At 41.2% G+C, this 18,229-nt stretch overlaps 2 protein-coding genes across 25 annotated transcripts in view; one reads left to right on the forward strand and one right to left on the reverse strand.

Annotated features, from left to right (window-relative positions):
* The first annotated feature begins 2,134 nt into the window (after window positions 1-2,134).
* LOC102416288 (nucleoside diphosphate kinase B) lies at window positions 2,135-6,499 on the forward strand. The gene is made up of 5 exons (XM_006070175.4): window positions 2,135-2,295; window positions 2,670-2,799; window positions 3,698-3,799; window positions 5,371-5,483; window positions 6,242-6,499. The coding sequence occupies exons 2-5, from the start codon at window positions 2,674-2,676 to the stop codon at window positions 6,357-6,359; spliced, it is 459 nt and encodes a 152-aa protein (XP_006070237.1). The 5' UTR covers window positions 2,135-2,295; window positions 2,670-2,673; the 3' UTR covers window positions 6,360-6,499.
* Window positions 6,500-10,275: 3,776 nt separating this feature from the next.
* Window positions 10,276-18,229, reverse strand: part of MBTD1 (mbt domain containing 1) — a 67,911-nt gene continuing 59,957 nt past the window's right edge. For 22 of the 24 annotated variants that reach the window (XM_025280382.3, XM_025280379.3, XM_044939122.2 and 19 more), the window contains 2 exons: window positions 18,003-18,194; window positions 10,276-13,485 (listed from right to left, as the gene is read on the reverse strand). In XM_025280382.3, coding sequence (XP_025136167.1) covers window positions 13,367-13,485; window positions 18,003-18,194 — 311 coding nt within the window. In that variant the 3' untranslated portion in view covers window positions 10,276-13,366. The remainder of the gene's footprint in view (window positions 13,486-18,002; window positions 18,195-18,229) is intronic. The other 2 variants (XM_025280384.3, XM_025280383.3) reach the window with 1 other exon arrangement.

Genomic DNA, 18,229 nt, shown 5'->3' on the forward strand with positions numbered 1-18,229 from the left:
AACCCACTCCAGTGTTCTCGCCTGGAGAATCCCAGGGACGGGGGAGCCTGGTGGGCTGCCGTTTATGGGGTCGCACAGAGTCAGACACGACTGAAGCGACTTCGCAGCAGCAGTAGTGCATTACAATGAGAGTATAATGAGGCTCACAGGCTAGGGAAGGTGAATCTTCCACCATTTGGGGCCTAGTCAGTTCTAACTAGTTTTTGTTGTATCCAGTTTTTTTCAAGGCTGTGTTATCTTTTAAGGATTGTGCCCTGCCCCCTTCTCTTTTTGTTTATACCTTCTCCAGTCTTCCCAGGAAGAAAAGGAGAGTTGAAAGGCAGAGGGCTGCTACTGGCTATAACCACAAGGTGGTATTAGTGACCAGACCAAGAGGCAAACAGCTTCGCGGAGAAATATTTGTGAAATTCCCACTCTTTCGCACAATTGACATTTGATAACTCTGGAAAGGAAACTCAAATAAAAGTGTGCTGCAGATTGGGGCCCAAAGGAACACTGGGTGTTCCTGCTCCAGAATGAAGACTGCCAATGTACTGTGGTTTAATGCTCTGCAATTAGAAGTTTGAAAAGCCAGCAAAGTGTAATGGAGGCCTGGACTGTCAAGTCATCTAACACAGGTTATCAGTGCAGTGCCAGGACTACCAGGGTGGTGACACGCAATCCCTATGGTTAGCTCACCACCCTGAGCAGAGAGTGTGTTTGCCCATCTCAGGCTGTAAGCACTGCAGGAGAGGTGGAAGGGGGGAAGCTGGTCACCACCAAAGCTAGTGTTTAGCCAGACAGAGAGGAGATAGAGATTGTCTGCAAATGTATGACAGGCCTGATTTCTGTGAGAGAATCTAGAATCTTATCAAGGGTGTGTCTCAGACTGAACTGTATATCCCGGCCACACTATAGTGCCAGGGCAGAAGAGACCATCATCTCAGGGTGGGAATGTTGCAGATGTTGTAGCTGCTGCTACTGCTGCTAAGTCTCCTGTCTGACTCTTCACGACCCCATGGACTGTAGCCTACCAAGCTCCTCCATCCATGGGATTTTCCAGGCAAGAGTACTGGAGTGGGTTGCCATTTCCTTCTCCAAGGAATGTTGCAGGGAGGAAGCCGATTCTGACTCCATGTTCAAAACTGTTTCTTTGACTTGATTTTCACTGCTGTATTATTATAATCATACTTAATGGCCTCCCTGGAGGACCCTGCCCTCTGCTTGACAGGAAAGTGCCTTTGTTCAGCTCTTGGCGAGACATTTGTCCCTGCCCACCTGTGAATCGAGATTAACACACCCCATCCAAAGGCTGACCGTTCCCTTGGAGATGTTTTGCAAGACTGAGGACCCTTTCACTTCACTTCCCCGCCGCCTCTCCCTCTCTAGCCTGTTTTTTGATTTTAGCTCCTCGTTGCTTCTCTCTCTCTCTCTGACCTGGAAAAGAACCTGGCATCCATAAGACGGTTATTTTGAAGCGCTAGCCTGCCATCGTCTCTGTCAGCTGCTTTCTGAATAAAGCTGTTTTTCTTGCCTCAACACCTCCTCTCTCGGCCTGTCGTGTGGCGAGCAGAGCGAGCTTGGACTCCATAACAGGATCAGGGCACCTAAACTGGGCTGGGAAGGTTGGTGGAGAGACAGGCAGGAAGGAGAAGGGCATAGGGCATTTTGTTAAATTAGCCTTGGATGCCATCTTCCAGGCAGAGGCAATAATCAAAGCAGGGCGGAGGGTCAGATGGTGTTTGAAGAGGATGCTGACGGAGGCTCCCTGCGGTCAGAAGTGAGGTTGAGGCGCGTTGGGAGGCGGAGGACTTGAAGCAGGGCTCAATTTGCTTGAAGGGAGGGAAGGGGAACCGATTTCACACGTAGGATAATGGCTTGTGCTAGACAGGGCGGAGAGAAAGCAGCTCTGGGTACTCGGTGGATGGGGGGGAAAGATGGTACTGACTCGCACAGAGTAGGACACGACTGAAGCGACTTAGCAGCAGCAGCAAGACCTGGAGATATTTGAGTGCTACGAGATACTGAAGACAGGAGTTGGACTGGACTCGCGCAGTTCTACTAGTGGATCATCCAGGTAGCGAAAAAAATCACTTCCTGCCCCTGAAGCCCTAGCCAGCTTCTTCCTTAAGCTCGGGGCTGTTCAGAGTCTTCCGAACGCGTCCGGCCTCGCGGGTTGGGCGGCGGGTCGTCCGGGGTGTGGCTACTGCCGGCCCCTCCTCCGCGGGCTCCCAGCCGAGTCAGTCGCTCAGCTCTCGGCTCAGGTCTAGGCTCTGGCCGTCATCGCTACCCGCACCCGCGCTCACCCCCTTACCGGTAAGGCTGCGGCTCCGCTCCCTTTTTCGCTCTGGGGCACCTCCTCCCTCGCGCCGCGTCAAGCGGGTCCCGGGCCGCAGGCGTCTCCTGCGTCCCGCAAGCGTCTCCTGCGTCCCGCAAGCGTCCCCTGGGTCCCGCAGGCCTGGCTTTATCCCAAGATTCGGCCGCGTGTCCTCCGCCGCAGCTCTGGACGGCCGAGGGGCGGCGGCTGGGTGCGGGTAGGGCTTGGCTTCTAGAAAGTCACGTAGCGGCGGGCGGCTGCGGGCTGGGGAGGGCAGGCGCGGGCGCCACGTGGCCTCCCGGCCGGCGTCGGAGTCCCCTCGAGGCCTGTGTGGGCGCGGACACCGGTTTCTGATTGCACCTGCCGCCCACAGGACCATGGCCCACGCGGAGCGCACCTTTATTGCTATCAAGCCCGACGGCGTGCAGCGCGGCCTGGTGGGCGAGATCATCAAGCGCTTCGAGCAGAAGGGATTCCGCCTTGTGGCCATGAAGTTCCTTCAGGTGATGCGCCCCGCTCCCTTTCCCCCGGCTGCGGCATGGTCACGGGCGGTTTTCCTTCCCCGCAGCGCCGATCCGCGTCCTTTTCTGAGTCGGAAAATCTGGCTGATCTAGGGCCCGCGGGAACTTGCTTTACCCTCCCTCTCCAGGGCGCCTGGGGCCCGCTGACCCTTCCCCAGGCCCCGGCGGCGCGGTGTGGGCGGGCACCCTTGGAAGGTTAAGCGGAGGTAAAGTGACTCAGGTTGCCATGGGGCTGTGGGCCGCAGGAGGGCAGCAGGGAGTGGAGAAGGCCTGTGTCCTGGGCCCACGCGGGTCCACCCAGGCACAGGATGGAGGCTGCAATCCTTTTGTGCTTCAGTTTTTCAACTCTGAGATGATTGAGGTTTTAGATGGGGCTTCCCTTCCTCTGCCCTTTCCCTGCAGGCTCCCTTTGGCATAGGACAACTTTATTTTCCACATTAAATTTGGGGCACAAATCTGGACCTCAGGGGATACATATCTAAGAACTGATTTTTAAACCAAGCTTCTCAGTAAAGAGATCTTTCAGTTAACATCAGAAATGTTTAAAAGGGCATTATGAAAGGGCCAGAGGATTTGATATGACCTCTGTTTGGATTGGTTCCTTTGATTGCAGCCAACACTTAATAACCACCTTCTTTTAAGGATTATAACATCTGTATTACAAGGTCATTGACATGATAGTGTGTGTTCATGATCAGAAGAATCTTTCTGCTAATAAACTGTCAGTTTCATGGTTTGGATGGGATTTTTAAAAAAACACGTCTTATGAATGTGAACTTAAATACATAACCAGACTTTTAGAGAACCTACCAAGTTACTGGGGTAGGGAGGAGGTCTGAGGAGTTTAATTCCTAATTGGTACCTTCTCTTCAATGCCAAGGCCTCTGAGGAACTCCTGAAGCAGCACTACATTGACCTGAAAGACCGCCCATTCTTTCCGGGCCTGGTGAAGTACATGAACTCAGGGCCAGTTGTGGCCATGGTAAGTTTCTCATGGTGGCACCAGGTAGAAGAATAAAGCTGATAGGTAACTGGGTTTGCTCAATGTCTTCATTTCCCTTTTTAGACATCATCTCCAGATACCCCAAATTCCTTGTTTTACAAATGCAGCCTGCTTGTGGTTAGTTTACAAAGCAACTGGGAGCTTGGGAGGAAAAAGGAAGTGAGAATCAGACATAAAAAGTTCTTTTCATCCTATGCTAGAAATGAAGTGGTCTATTTCTTAATGTGGCATTAACGTCCAACTGGAAATGAAGTGAATAGAAGCAGGGGGGTATAATACAGAGTCAATAAAATTGTTGAGAAAGAAGACCTACTTCCTGTTCCCTGTCAGTAACCTTCTTTCTGCTCTTCCCTGGAATACACTTCCCCCTTTCATGTCAGTTTTTGCCTTGTCTTGCTCGGCCAGTCTTCTGTGATGCCCTTCTCACTGATCCCGTTCTAGTCTGGTCACTTTTTTTTTTACCCTTTCGTCATTACTTTTTTAGAGTTTGGGACTGCACAAGAATTCTTCAGTCTTGTTAATCTCTTTCAGTCAGACTAGGAAGTCAAGTTGGGCAGACCTTTTCTCAGTATACACTTGGGATGGAGTATGGGGTATGTTATATCAGCCCCTATTCTGGGGCCGGTTGATAATCAGGTCACTGATTGGTCTGACTGATGTGTGCTACTGTTGTTCAGTTGAAGTTGCAGTCAACTCTCTGCAACCCCATGGAAAGTAGCACACCAGGCTTCCCTGTCCTTCACTCTCTCACGGAGTTTGTGCAAAATGTCCATTGAGTCGGGGATGCCATCCAACCATCTCATCCTGTCACCCCCTTCTCCTGCTCTCAGTCTTTCCCAGAATCAGGGTCTCTTTCAATGAGTTGGCTCTTCGCATCAGGTAGCTCATCCTTGCATGAAAAATTGGTATCTCCAATTTTCTTAAAGAAATCTCGTCTTCCCATTTTTTCCTCTGTTCATTTAAGAAGGCCTTCTTATCTCTCCTTGCTATTCTCTAGAACTCTGCATGCAGTTGGGTGTATCTTTCCTTTCGCTTCTCTTTTCTCAGCTATTTGTAAGGCTTCCTCAGACTGGTTGTTTGCCTTCTTGCATTTCTTTTTCATTGGGATGGTTTTGGTCACTGCCCCCTGAAGTGTTACGAACCTCTGATCACAGTTCTTCAGGAACTCTCCCTACCAGATCTGACCCCTTGATTCTATTTGTCATCTCCACTATGTAATTGTAAGGCATTTGATTTAGGTAGTATCTGAATGGCCTAGTGGTTTTCCCTACTTTCTTCAATTTAAGCTTGAATTTTGCAGTAAGGAGCTCATGGCCTGAGCCACAGTCAGCTCCAGTCTTGCTTTTGCTGACTGTATAGAGTTGCTCCATCTTTGGCTGCAAAGAATCTGATTGTGGTATTGACCATCTGGTGATGTCCATATATAGAATTGTATCTTGTGTTGTTGGAAAACGGTGTTTGCGATATCAGTGTGTGCTATTAGGTAGAGGTAAATGTTTTCAGTGGTCCTGATGGCAGAACTGATGTACTTCTTTTTTCCTACTGTCAAGGTCTGGGAGGGCCTGAATGTAGTGAAGACAGGACGAGTGATGCTTGGGGAGACCAACCCAGCAGATTCTAAGCCGGGCACCATTCGTGGTGACTTCTGCATTCAAGTTGGCAGGTAAGTTCTAAGGGGCGTTATAATCACTTTTCCTCAAAGCCACTTACTTTGCATATTACAATTTTAGAAAAACTTGAACATTTAAATTAGGTGGTAATTATCATTGGATGAATGCTTTCTTAAATAGTTACTTCTCTAGGCTACTTAAAATTTAACCCAAGGCACTGCACAAGGGAGTTGCCATTAGGTCCTTTGTGACAACAGAAAGTGCAAAGAGTGGGGCAAGGAATGTTTTTAGTGTTGGCTCTGCCCTGTGGTACTGTGTCCAAGGGTGTGTCACTTTTAGCCTTTTTGCTTCTCTCACTTACACAAAATATTACAAACTTCACAGAGTTATGAGATTCAAATGAAATAAAGGGAGTCTCAATAAGTGTGAATGTTTTGGTTGGGCTTTGCAAATTAATGTAACAAAATACAGCAGAAATGGCTGTTAATAATATTTTATATCTAGTTTGGGGTTTGGTCTAGATATTCCTATATTTTTTAAAATATGAGAAGGAATGTTTTGTGGTGGCATGGCAATCCTGGGTACAAGCACTGTTTTGAAAACATAGAAACATAATAAAGTTGAACCAAGGGACACTTTTGAGTTAAGTACCTTTATAGTTTTACAGTTGCTTTTAAGAGGAAATAATTTGGGGTCATCAGCTGCTTCAAGGGGCAACAGGCTGAAAAAGTCTTTAGTGGCTCTTTGTTTCATCCATTAAACAGACTTTCTTGCACTTTAAAATGTGGTAACTAGTAATTATTCTCCTTAGGAACATCATTCATGGCAGTGATTCAGTAAAAAGTGCTGAGAAAGAAATCAGCTTGTGGTTTAAGCCCGAAGAATTGATTGAATACAAGCCTTGTGCTTTTGACTGGATATATGAATAAGAGGTGGTCAGAACATCAGTCCCTTCAGGCACCACTTCCTGTGTTCCCAGGCACAGCTCTTCATTCCACTGATATGGAAGCAGTAGGATGGATGTTTATTTCCTAAAGCATATTTACTAATAAAGCCTTTAAAAACTGCATACAGCCTCTCGTGATTACTCGTTATTAAGCTGGAAGACGTGACTTGGTCCCCTGGCTATTGTAGTGTTATCCAGAATGAATGAATTCTGCTTGTTATGGAAAACTCACCTGACCCTTCTCAGCACCTAGTATACTTCCAGACGAGAAGGAAAGCAGCGAGGCTGAAGAGGACAAGTGCGGCACTGACTGTGTATCTGAGGAAACTAATGAGGAGATAATGAACACCAGATGCAGACATGCACATTTCTGTAAAAAATTGTCGCAACTTTGTAGGATGAAACAGACTAGTCAAGCTGTCCAGATTTACACTCTTATTGACTGCAAACCGGGCAAGCTGAAGAAGTGGAAAATGGAAACCTAAGGATATCTGTAATATGAGGATGATACCAAGACAATGCAGGGTTAAATGAAATAATGCATGTAGAGCTGTTTAACCTAGTGCCTGGCCCATGGCTGGTACACAAATATTCCCTGCAATCCTACCTCCCTTCTTACTCTCTACCCTAGGGTGGGATATTTATCATGATTATTCCCTGGGCAGTAGTTAAGTGGTTACAAAATCCATATTGTCTGGTTAATTTTACTGGATTGGCAAAGTTGTAAAACGATACCAAACAGTACCTATCATTATCATTTGGATTTTGCCTTAAACATGAGATTATAGAAATATGTGGGTTTACGAATAGCTGTTTTTAGAAACCAGTGACAGCTTTTTATGTCACTTCCACATAAAAGACTTAACAATGTGTGGTTTGTTTCTTTTGCCGTGGGATTCTTGGTTCCCCAATCAGGTATTGAACCCAGGCCACTGCAGTGAAAGCCCAGAATGCTAACCACTATGCCACCAGGGAATTCTCTCAACATTGTTTTTTGTGCACACTGCTATACTATAAGACAATGACAAATACGTCAATCAGTTCAGTTCAGTTGCTCAGTTGTGTCTGACTCTTTGCGACCCTATGGACTGTAGCATGCCAGGCCTCCCTGACCTTCACCAACTTCTGGAGTTTACTTAAACTCATGTCCGTTGAGTCAGTGATGCTATCCAACCATCTAAAAATCCTGTTGTCCCCTTCTCCTGCCTTCAATCTTTCCCAACATCAGGGTCTTTTCAAATGAGTCAGTTCTTTGCATCAGGCGGCCAAAGTATTGGAGTTTCAGCTTCAACATCAGTCCTTCCAATGAATATTCAGCACTGATTTCCTTTAGGATGGATTTGTTGGATCTCCTTACAGTCCAAGGGACTCCTAAGAGTCTTCTCCAATACCACTGTTCAAAAGCATCAATTCTTTGGCGCTCAGCTTTCTTTATAGTCCAAATCTCACATCCGTACATGACTACTGAAAAACCATAGCCTTGACTAGAAGGACCTTTGTTGGCAAAGTAATGTCTGTTTTTTAATATGCTGTCTAGGTTGGTCATAACTTTTCTTCCAAGGAGTAAGCGTCTTTTAATTTCAGGCTGCAGTCACCATCTGCAGTGATTTTGGAGCTGTTTTGAAGTCTGTCACTGTTTCCACTGTTTCCCCATCTATTTGCCATGAAGTGATGGGACCAGATACCTTGATCTTAGTTTTTTGAATGTTTAGCTTTAAGCCAACTTTTTCACTCTCCTCTTTCACTTTCATTAAGAGGCTCTTTAGTTCTTCGCTTTCTGCCATAAGGGTGGTGTCCTCTGCATATCTGAGGTTATTGATATTTCTCCCAGGAATCTTGATTCCAGCTTGTGCTTCATCCAGCCCAGCGTTTCTCATGATGTACTTTGCATGTAAGTTAAATAAGCAGGGTGACAATATACAGCCTTGACATACTCCTTTCCCTATTTGGAACCAGTCTGTTCCATGTGCAGTTCTAACTGTTGCTTCCTGACCTGCATACAGATTTCTCAAGAGGAAGGTCAGATGGTCTGGTATTCCCATCTCTTCAGAAATAGATGTTCTTCTGGAACTCTCTGGCTTTTTTGATAATCCAGTGGATGTTGGCAATTTGATCTCTGGTTCCTCTGCCTTTTCTAAAACCAGCCTGAATATCTGGAAGTTCATGGTTCATGTACGGTTGAAAGCCTGGCTTGGAGAATTTTGAGCATTAATTACTTTACTAGCAATGTGAGTTGTGGAGAAGGCAATGGCACCCCACTCCAGTACTCCTGGCCTAGAAAATCCCATGGACTGAGGAGCCTGGTGGGCCGCAGAGTCGGACACGACTGAAGCGACTTAGCAGTAGCAGCAGTGTGTGAGTTGAGTGCAATTGTTCAGTACTTTGAGCGTTCTTTAGCATTGCCTTTCTTTGGGATTGGAATGAAAAACTGACCTTTTCCAGTCCTGTGGCCACTTCTGAGTTTTCCAAATATGCTGGCATATTGAGTGCAGCACTTTCACAGCATCATCTTTTAGGATTTGAAATAGCTCAACTGGAATTCCACCACCTCCAGTAGCTTTGTTGGTAGTGATGTTTCCTAAGGCCCATTTGACTTTTCATTCCAAAATGTCTGGCTCTAGGTGAGTGATCATACCATTGTGATTATCTGGGTTAGGAAGATCTTTTTTGTATAGTTCTTCTGTGTATTCTTGCCCCCTCTTCTTAATATCTTCTGCTTCTGTTAGGTCCATACCATTTCTGTCCTTTATTGTGTCCATCTTTGTATGAAATGTTCCCTTGGCATCTCTAATTTTCTTGAAGAGATCTCTAGTCTTTCCCATTCTATTGTTTTCCTCTATTTCTTTGCACTCATCACTGAGGAAGGCTTTTTTTTTTTATCTCTCCTTGCTATTCTTTGTATTCTTTAAATACATCAACAGCTTGGTATAAAAAATGTCAGGATTCTAATTTCAAGTTAAGAATTTCAAGAAATGTTAGCATTTTCTAAGTCATTTTTTAGTTTCAAATGAATTTCATGTTTATATATGCTGCATGCTTTCACTACATTTAGTAGCAATTTCACTACAATTAGTAGATCCTGAGGCAGATCTGGGATATGCATTTTAATGTGGGGGTACCCATCCCTGATCCCGAAGCACCCTGGCTGAGGTACTTGTAATTAGCAGCAGCAGTTACGTACAGGCTTATTCTGTGCCAGGGCTGTTCTCGGAATTTTTTTGTTACACGTTCAGAACTCTTCATCACTCCTGCTGGCTTACCTTATCAGAGTACAGGTTTTGTGAGGGAGGAACTGATCCAACTTTCCCTGGGGCCTTTGACTGCTTACAGAAGGCACCATGTATGCGAGAGAGCCAAAGAGACACAGATGTATAGAACAGTCTTTTGGACTCTGTGGGAGAGGGAGAGAGTGGGATGATTTGGGAGAATGGCACTGAAACATGTATAATATCATATATGAAACGAGTCACTAGTCCAGGTTCGATGCATGATAATGGATGCTTGGGGCTGGTGCACTGAGACGACCCAGAGGGATAGTACGGGGAGGGAGAGGGGAGGGGGCTTCAGGAGGGGGAACACGTGTACACCCGTGGCGGATTCATGTTGATTTGTGGCAGAACCAATACAATATTGTAAAGTAATTAGCCCCCAATTAAAATAAATAAATTTATATTAAAAAAAAGAGAGAAGGCACTCAAGGGACTCCCCTAGCTGTCCAGTGGTTAAGACTGCAGTTCCACGGCAGGGGGTGCAGGCTGAATCCCCGGTCCAGAAACTAGGATCCCTCCTGCCACCAGGTGTGGCCAAAAAAACAAAGAAAAAATAAGGCATTCAATGTTTTGAATGAAAAAGCAAATTCCTCAAATACCAAGCATATTAAAGAACTGCTCATGTGCAACTTAACTTTAACGTTTTATTTTGTGTAAAAAAGGGCAAATTTAGTGAATTATTTTCATTTTGTACACAAAGTTATAATTTTAATGCTTTTAACACATCCATGCTGAAAATTTTCAATTTGGTAAAAATGAAAGGAACATAAATTTCTCCAAAGGAATTTTTCACGCCATATATACACTTCATGAGAAAGTTTCACTTTCTCAATGATCACAAGTTACCAAGAAAATAAAAGATTAAATTTGTACAGATATTGATCTATATATCAAATACATACAGAAATGATGTAAAAACCTTATGCAGTTTACTTTGACCTCTGTCCTCAAAAGATTTGCCCAGGGACAGATGCTTTTCTTTTGTATAAATGACTGTGGCTTTATTTAAAATATGAAAATCAAAGGAAGAAACCCAGTTTAATCACAGTATTTTTAAAATCCCTTCCCAATAGTAAAGGATCATTACCAAATATATAGCACCATAATACAAATATTGATGGGAGAGGGTATTCACATCACACAAAATGAATAATAATAAAAACAAACAAACACTGAAAACCCGTGTTAGTATCCATAGAATAAGAAGTTGATAACAGCTTTAGCTTTCCTCATACACAGCAAGGAAAAAGTTAAAGAGTTTAAACTACCAAAAACCCCCAAATAATCCTAACAGAAAAAAAAAAAAAAAAAAAAAACAAGAACGAACCCAAGGTCAGCAGTATATTTGAACCGTAAGAGAACGGGGCTACTGAGTTGTACACTTGGAGTTGTGGCTAAGACATGAATCTCCTCTGCCACCAACTCGTTTTCTGTTCCTTCGGCAGTAGGAGTGAAGAGCCTGAACAGTGAAGAGGGCTTCAGATCGAGTTTATCTGGTACAAAGTCCTTACCATCACCATGCTGGTCATGGGATTAAGACAAGAAACACTTCATAAATATTAATAATATGTGGCAAATTTGAAAACAGCCTGGCTTTGCTGTAAAATTAGAAGCTTATAAAATCTGGCTACAAATGAGCATTTCACAGAACTAATTACCAGGCTCCAAATCAAATCCCTCCTGGTTTATTCAGTTCCCCATAGAGATCTTAAGCTCAGGGTACTGGTAAAGCACACGCTACAACTGGCTTCTGGTGCCCATAACACGGAATAGGAGTCCTGGGTTTAAATTCACTGAGCCTGAGAATAACGACTGTTGTAACCTTTGCTTTAGAAGTCTTCCAGGCTTTAAGTTCATGGGAAGATTCTTAAAAGTTGAAGATCTGGGAAGTTTATGTCACATTTACAGTAGGTCCCTCTCAGTAATGTTTAAGATAAATATCCAGTAATTTAACAGCTGAATTCACATATATTTGACACATAAGAATCAACCTGGCATTGATATGACTTGCATTTATGCCCCTAAAGAGACAGTATTAAGAAATGTTGACATGCAATTCCATACATTCTTACACTATAAAGTAACAAATTTTACTTCCAGTAGCAACTACAAAACCTTATGATATTAACCCCTCTTGCATAGAATGAGGTAAACCTGTGCATATTACCAATGCTATTATTCCCAAAAGTAGAGCAATATTTTAGAAAATAAATTGCTGGTTTTTAATGTTCTATGCATTTTAAAATTCAAACAAAAAAAATCTTACCTAATATGGTCTCCTGGGGCTTTCCATTAACATTTTTTAAAGCATTCCATAGGCTGAAGGACTGTAGAGGTTAATCATTTTGATTAATTTCTAATTAGCCCTACCTATATTCCAGAGGAGATGGTTAATATTACCACTCTGAAGAGGCCAGGCTAATACCCAGAAGCACTTCTACAACAGATGCAATTAATTCCTGAGAGTTTAGTTTATGAACCTCACTGGTAAATGCTAAAGCTCTCATTCAGTCACAACTCAGTCAGAAAAATGCAGAGAGCAAACCTTTCACCAATTTACCCTTATATCCTTTTTTAAACGAAGCCATGTGAATTTAAAAACAGGGAATGTTTGAAATGGTCCAAATCAGTTATTACTGTTAAATCTGAATACAGTTAAAGACAATTCGTACATATATATATATGGAATTTTAAGAAAATTAAATTCTCTTTCAAATTAGTTTTCTAACAAATCCAGGATAGTCAAAAGCAGAGCAGGAATGATTTTGAAATCTAGACTTATCTTGGCTTTAAACAACTGTTAAAATAATTTTGATTCTCTTGGTAATACAGAACACATAAGTTTTGGGGTGTAGTTATACAAGTATTATCTCACAGATGGAGAGAAATGGCAGAGAACTAATGAGAATTCCTTTTGTGGGATATTTTTTAGTAAGGAAAATAAAATAAACTTAGGACAATATTGCATTTTTCCCAATCCCTCAACATGTAGACCGAGATCTTGTATATCTTGTCAACCATTCCAGTTTAACATTTTAGTGTTAGGATGATTTTACTCATTTTTAATTAAAAGAGAACATATAAAGTATCCAGAGTTCTTCCAGTTTCATATAGAACTCTAAATAAATTTTCACAGAATGAAACACTTCTGTACAAATATTTAAAATGGGCTGCAATAAAATGCCAACAAGCAGAATTAATTACCCTTCCATGATTTATGTGGTGATGAGCTCTCCACAGGGGGGATTCAGTTGCATATTCTGCAGCAGAGGAAGCTGGAGATGTGACTGGCCTAACTTCTAAAATCCCAAAATCTCCCAACAGGTACCAAAAAGGTTCATTAGTAATGACAGTTCGTTTGCATTTACAACAGTATCTTTCTTAAGTCATTTCCTTCAATCCTGCTACCTAAACTTTAATCTTACCAAAAAAGTTAGAATTTCAATTCTTGTTAACAATGCACATAAATCCAAACTTGGAAAATATTACAAAATTCTTTCAAAAGCTTCAAATACAACACAAAAATTGTCCATCTTTATAAATTGAAAAATTTTCCCCCAAGGCTAAAATAGTTTCCCTACCCACTTGAAAAATCTGGAACTGAAATTTTCTATGTTTAGCAAAATGTCCCAGTAGAATAGCCCCGCTGTACAGCTGGATTGATTATAAAATCAGTCCTGTGTAAAATTCTTTCCCTCCCACCCTCAGTTTCTGAGCAACCTCAAGGCTCTTGTTTGATGTAAAAGTTGGCAGAGCCATTGCTTTCCTGATCAGATGCTCCTTGGAGGAAACTATAATCCTCTCCATCCATCAGCTCCTCTTTCAGCTGCAATGCAGTCACTGCAAGAAAGAGAGAAATATACAAGATGTTATTAAGTCTTTCTGGAATATTCAGATTGCTTTTAATCTTCATGTTCCACCAGCTTTATAGTTAATAAGAGGCTTCTTCATGTCTTCAATAATTTTAAAACTAACTCCCCCTGAAGGAGGAGCATTTAATTACTTTTAATTTTCAAAGTATATTTGTAGTTGAGAAAAGTTTCAAAAAAGAACAACACTACAAATTGGACACTGCATAAATGAACACTGTCAATGAAATGTTGAAGGTGATAGTGATCACTAATTTGACTAGAATTTTTCTCATGATTAAGTATTCACTTTTATGTCAATGCCTATATAAATGATGTATTTTTTGGACAGTTAAGTAACAGAATAAATATGACTTTAATATGTTATCTCCAAGGAATACCTTTGTTAAAGATGCTTCATAAAAAAAAGATAAAACCTAATTTTAAAATAGTATTAAAAATAACATAAAATATATGATCTACATATAATTTATATATTTATAAAAATAAATAATAAACCCAATAGTAAAAACATCTGTATTAAAACTAAAATCAAGAAAAACTTAAGTAATCATTTCAGGTAAAACAGAAATTGACATCAGCAGTGTGCAAGTCACTGGTATAAAACAGCTAACACTTGGAATTCCCTAGTGTCCAGGGGTTAGGACTCTGCTTTCACTGCTGAGAGCATGGGTTCAATCCCTGGTTGGGTAACTAAGATCCTGCAAGCCTCGCAGTGCAGCTAAAAGAGAAACCAAAAACAAAACAGCTAACATTACCAATGGGATCACTTAATAGTACTTACTGCCTGTCAAATTTTTATCTGAAGATTTTTTTTTTTAATGAAAAGAAACAACAGTATAGGCAGTCCTCAATTTATGAACAGGTCATGTTCCAATAGGTCTTTATTTTTATAGACAAATGTTTTCCAGTTTCCATTATTTTCAGTGGGGTTTAGGTTTCTTGGTAGCCACTGAAGTCATGCTAGTCAGCATTTTTAGTGGCAGGAGGGCTCCTTGTAATGCATGGACAAGCAAGAAGAGAAAGAAAAATTTTTTTCTTGCTCGTCCCAGCACTGGTCTTAGGCAAAAGTTTAGGCAGTTTAATTCTCAGATTTTCCTATCTTCTTTTATAAACATCTCTTAAGTTACCCTCAACACAATTCGCCAGTAACTTCAGATTGCCCTAAATACTTGCCCTGAAGCCCACCCTCTACTTCCTATTAGAACTCTGTGAAGAAAAAATTACTTTCTTACTTTAAAAAAGATTAATTTTTTTGGATTGCACTGGGTCTCCATTGCTGCACACGGGCTTCCTCTGGTTTGGGCTTGCGGGGGCTAGTCTTTGTTGCCGTGCGTGGGCTTCTCATCGTGCTGGCTTCTGTTGCAGAGCATGGGCTCTACGTGTGCCGGCTTCAGGAGCTGTGGGACATGGGCTTAGTTGCTCTGTGGCATGTGAAACCACATTCCCTACTTTGGCAGGGGGTTCTTATCCACTGTACACCAGGGAATTCCCTAAAAGGGCTACTTTTAAAGTCAAAATAATGATAGAAAAACACTTTGTGTCTTGATTTCAGTTATAAAATATTAGTTTCAAAAACAAGGGTCTTTGACATCTTATTTGGTAATTTCAAGAATAATCTTCTGCATTTCTCTGGTGGCACAGTGGTAGAAATCCACCTGCCAATGCAGAAGACAGGTTCGATCTCTGGTCTGGGAAGATTCCATATGCTGTGGGCACTAAGCCTGTGTGCCACAACTCCTGAGCATGTGCTCTAGAGCCAGGAGACACAGCCACTGAGCCCATGTGCTGCAATTACTGAAGCTGGTGCTCCCTGGAGCTTGTGCTCCACAATAAGAGAAGCCACCTCAGTAAGTCTGTGCACTGCAGGAGAGGAGCCCCTGTTCGCCACAACTAGAGAAAAGCCTGTACAGCAATGAAGACACTGCACAGCCAAGAATAAATAAATAATCTTTAAAAAATATGGAAGAAAGTAAAAACAAGCATAATCTTCTGAGATATGCTAATTCATTTTATTCTGCTTTGGTAATGGTGTTAAAAAATTTAAGTCCAAAGACAGAAAAGTGAATACACTATTTCTATAATAATAGCGAAACACATACCAATCAGACTGTTAAAAGGTAAAGTAAACACGACTGACTGCTTGCTTTCTTTAAAAAATCGTTTAAAAATTACTTAATATGAAAAAAATGCTTTTATGGAGGATATCAAACACAGAACAGTATCCTTCAAATCAAACCAACATGCATTAATTGCTAAGGACATTTGGACATGAAAATAAACACATGGAAAAGGAAAAAAAAACAAATTTCATTAAAGGTGCAGTACCCACAATAAAAGGTTGATTAAAACAATATCTTGTTATATGATGATCAGATGGCTAAATGAATGAGAAAACAATTACTGTGCTTCAAGACCAAATATGCTCCATTCAAATGGATGTTTTTGCCTTTTTTTTTTTAATGTAAGAAAATTAAACAGATTCTAAAGCACATCCTGAAACTATTTGCATTTATTATTAACAACAAAGTTCTGGATTATGCTTCTACTCATGTTAATATATGGAAACAATGTTCTAAAAAATATAACTCAAGATAAACATGAAACATTCACTGAGATGTGGGATGTTTTATCTAAAGTTTCAGAGTTTTCATGGAAACTAAAATAAAGCCTGTCTGGTATCTTCACACTCATCATTTTTTCTTTACAGGCCTTATTGTCAATGAATAATGGATGAAATAAAATAGACTCTGTGGCTAATGTCACTTTCTACACAAATGCATTTTCTTGGCTCTGTTTTTAAAAGGAAGTTACTTTGCTGACTCTAATCACTAACATTTCAGGACATAAACAGAAATCACACTTTTCTAGTTAGAAGTCCAAAAATAGTCAACTCTTGCAAAAGCTAAACCAACTATAGTTAGGCCAGCAACACAGTCCCTACACAGTTTCACCAGAGTAAAATCACACAAAAGTCCTGCAAATGTGCCCCCAGCTCAGAAAACACACATGATAAAGTCTAGAGGAAAGGGAAGTCATTAGGAGGCCTTGTGGGCTCTACCCTGTATGTCTACTCCAAGTTCCTCGGTTTTACCAATCCTAAAAGTCAAGTTTTCTCACAAAATGTGACATACACCTTCAAAATCAGTCTAATGCATAAAACAAAACATCTAAAATGCAGTAAAAATCGAATATATCCAGAGTTCACAATATCTACAGTTAATTAAGTTATAAAAGACTTTCATAATAACAAGTACAAGAGGAAAAAAAAAAAGTTAAAAAGACAAACAAGGAGCTGAAATGCTCTTTTTTTTGAAATGCTCTTGATATCTGAAAGTATTAAAGAGCAGATAAACTTGGATTTGCAGTCCTAATCCATTTCTTACACAAAAGAGGTACTGTAATTTTTTCTAGATATAAAGATATGAGAGTGATCTTCAGAGAAACAGACTGGGAAGGATAAAGATCACCTAATATACTGTTTAAGAAGGCAAAAGCTAAAGAACACATCCTTAAATGAAAAAAAAGAAAAGAAAAAAGAAAAAGGCTGATGACAACTTCAGGTGCAAACAGTAATGAGAAGAAAACAGAGCTAGACACTAAGTCTCATCAGGGTTTCAACAGGGATTTGAAAGAACGCAAGGCTTTTTAAAGAACAAAAATTAGATGAAAAAATGTAGTTTACAAGCAATAGGTAGGACACATGGCAGAATATATGCCAAATTAGATACCACTTTGATGCCATCTGGTCTGTACTCACGTCTAAGATTCATCATATGTAAGTGAAGATCCTCTGACATTCTATGGTAACATGTTTGTTCTTAGCAAGGACAAAGGGCAGTCTTCCTTACTCTACCAACTTATCCTAACCAATTCAACTTGAATTAAACATTAATCACCGTACATATTTCATGTTCATACAGAAATATATTTCACTCAAATGCAATACCAAAATTATACAGGTATTTTATTTCCAAATTCATGTTATTCAACTAAGATTGTGGTAAATGTTACTACCAGAACCAAAATTACACAGGAATACAACACACATCTGTTTACTGAATGAGATGCTAATGGAATGCTATGAAGAAGAAAGCCTCATTTTTGGATCTGATTAATCATACTGATCCCTTATTGCATATTTCTCCCTGAAGTCAAGTCACACAGAATTCTGCAATGCAAAATGTTCAACCATTTTAACAAAACCATGAAATAGTACAAGCTATCCCACAAATTCCGTAAGCTGAAATTACAGCTTTACTGAATTTGAAGCTCATAAGTGGCTTATAACAAAATAAAAATCCTTTCCTGATTATTCATTTTAGTGAAGTAATTACCAAGGACTAGTGAAAATGAATTTTTTAGTTGAAAGATAAAGAAAAATTTGATGAGTCAGCATCTGCCATGCGAGACCATGCTTTGTCTCCCACCACCCTAACCCAGGCTCTGACCCTCTGCAGTACCTGAAGTGTTGATGTGACTAATTACCTGTTTTGAGGCTGGGACTGAACTCTTGGCTAGTGCGGGGAGGTGGGAAGGCCTCCGGGGCTGTCTGTGCTGGAAGGGTTCGATATGGAGGAGGAGTCAACTCTTCGTCACCAGAGAAGCTCCTCCGCACCCCACCTGTCATGGGCAGGCTTGACAAACTGACAGGCTTCTTCCCAACTGGCATCTTCCTCTCTAAATATCAAGTTAAACTAAAGTAAGCTTTTACT

Source organism: Bubalus bubalis, chromosome 3 (assembly GCF_019923935.1).
Source record: "Bubalus bubalis isolate 160015118507 breed Murrah chromosome 3, NDDB_SH_1, whole genome shotgun sequence".
NCBI lineage: Eukaryota > Metazoa > Chordata > Mammalia > Artiodactyla > Bovidae > Bubalus > Bubalus bubalis.

Coding starts and splice junctions, on each gene's coding strand:
- LOC102416288 (XM_006070175.4), top strand. CDS start 2,674: ATGGCCCACGCGGAGCGCACCTTTATTGCTATCAAGCCCGACGGCGTG. Junction 3,800..5,370: donor CAGGGCCAGTTGTGGCCATG/GTAAGTTTCTCA, acceptor CCTACTGTCAAG/GTCTGGGAGGGCCTGAATGT. Junction 5,484..6,241: donor TTCTGCATTCAAGTTGGCAG/GTAAGTTCTAAG, acceptor TATTCTCCTTAG/GAACATCATTCATGGCAGTG.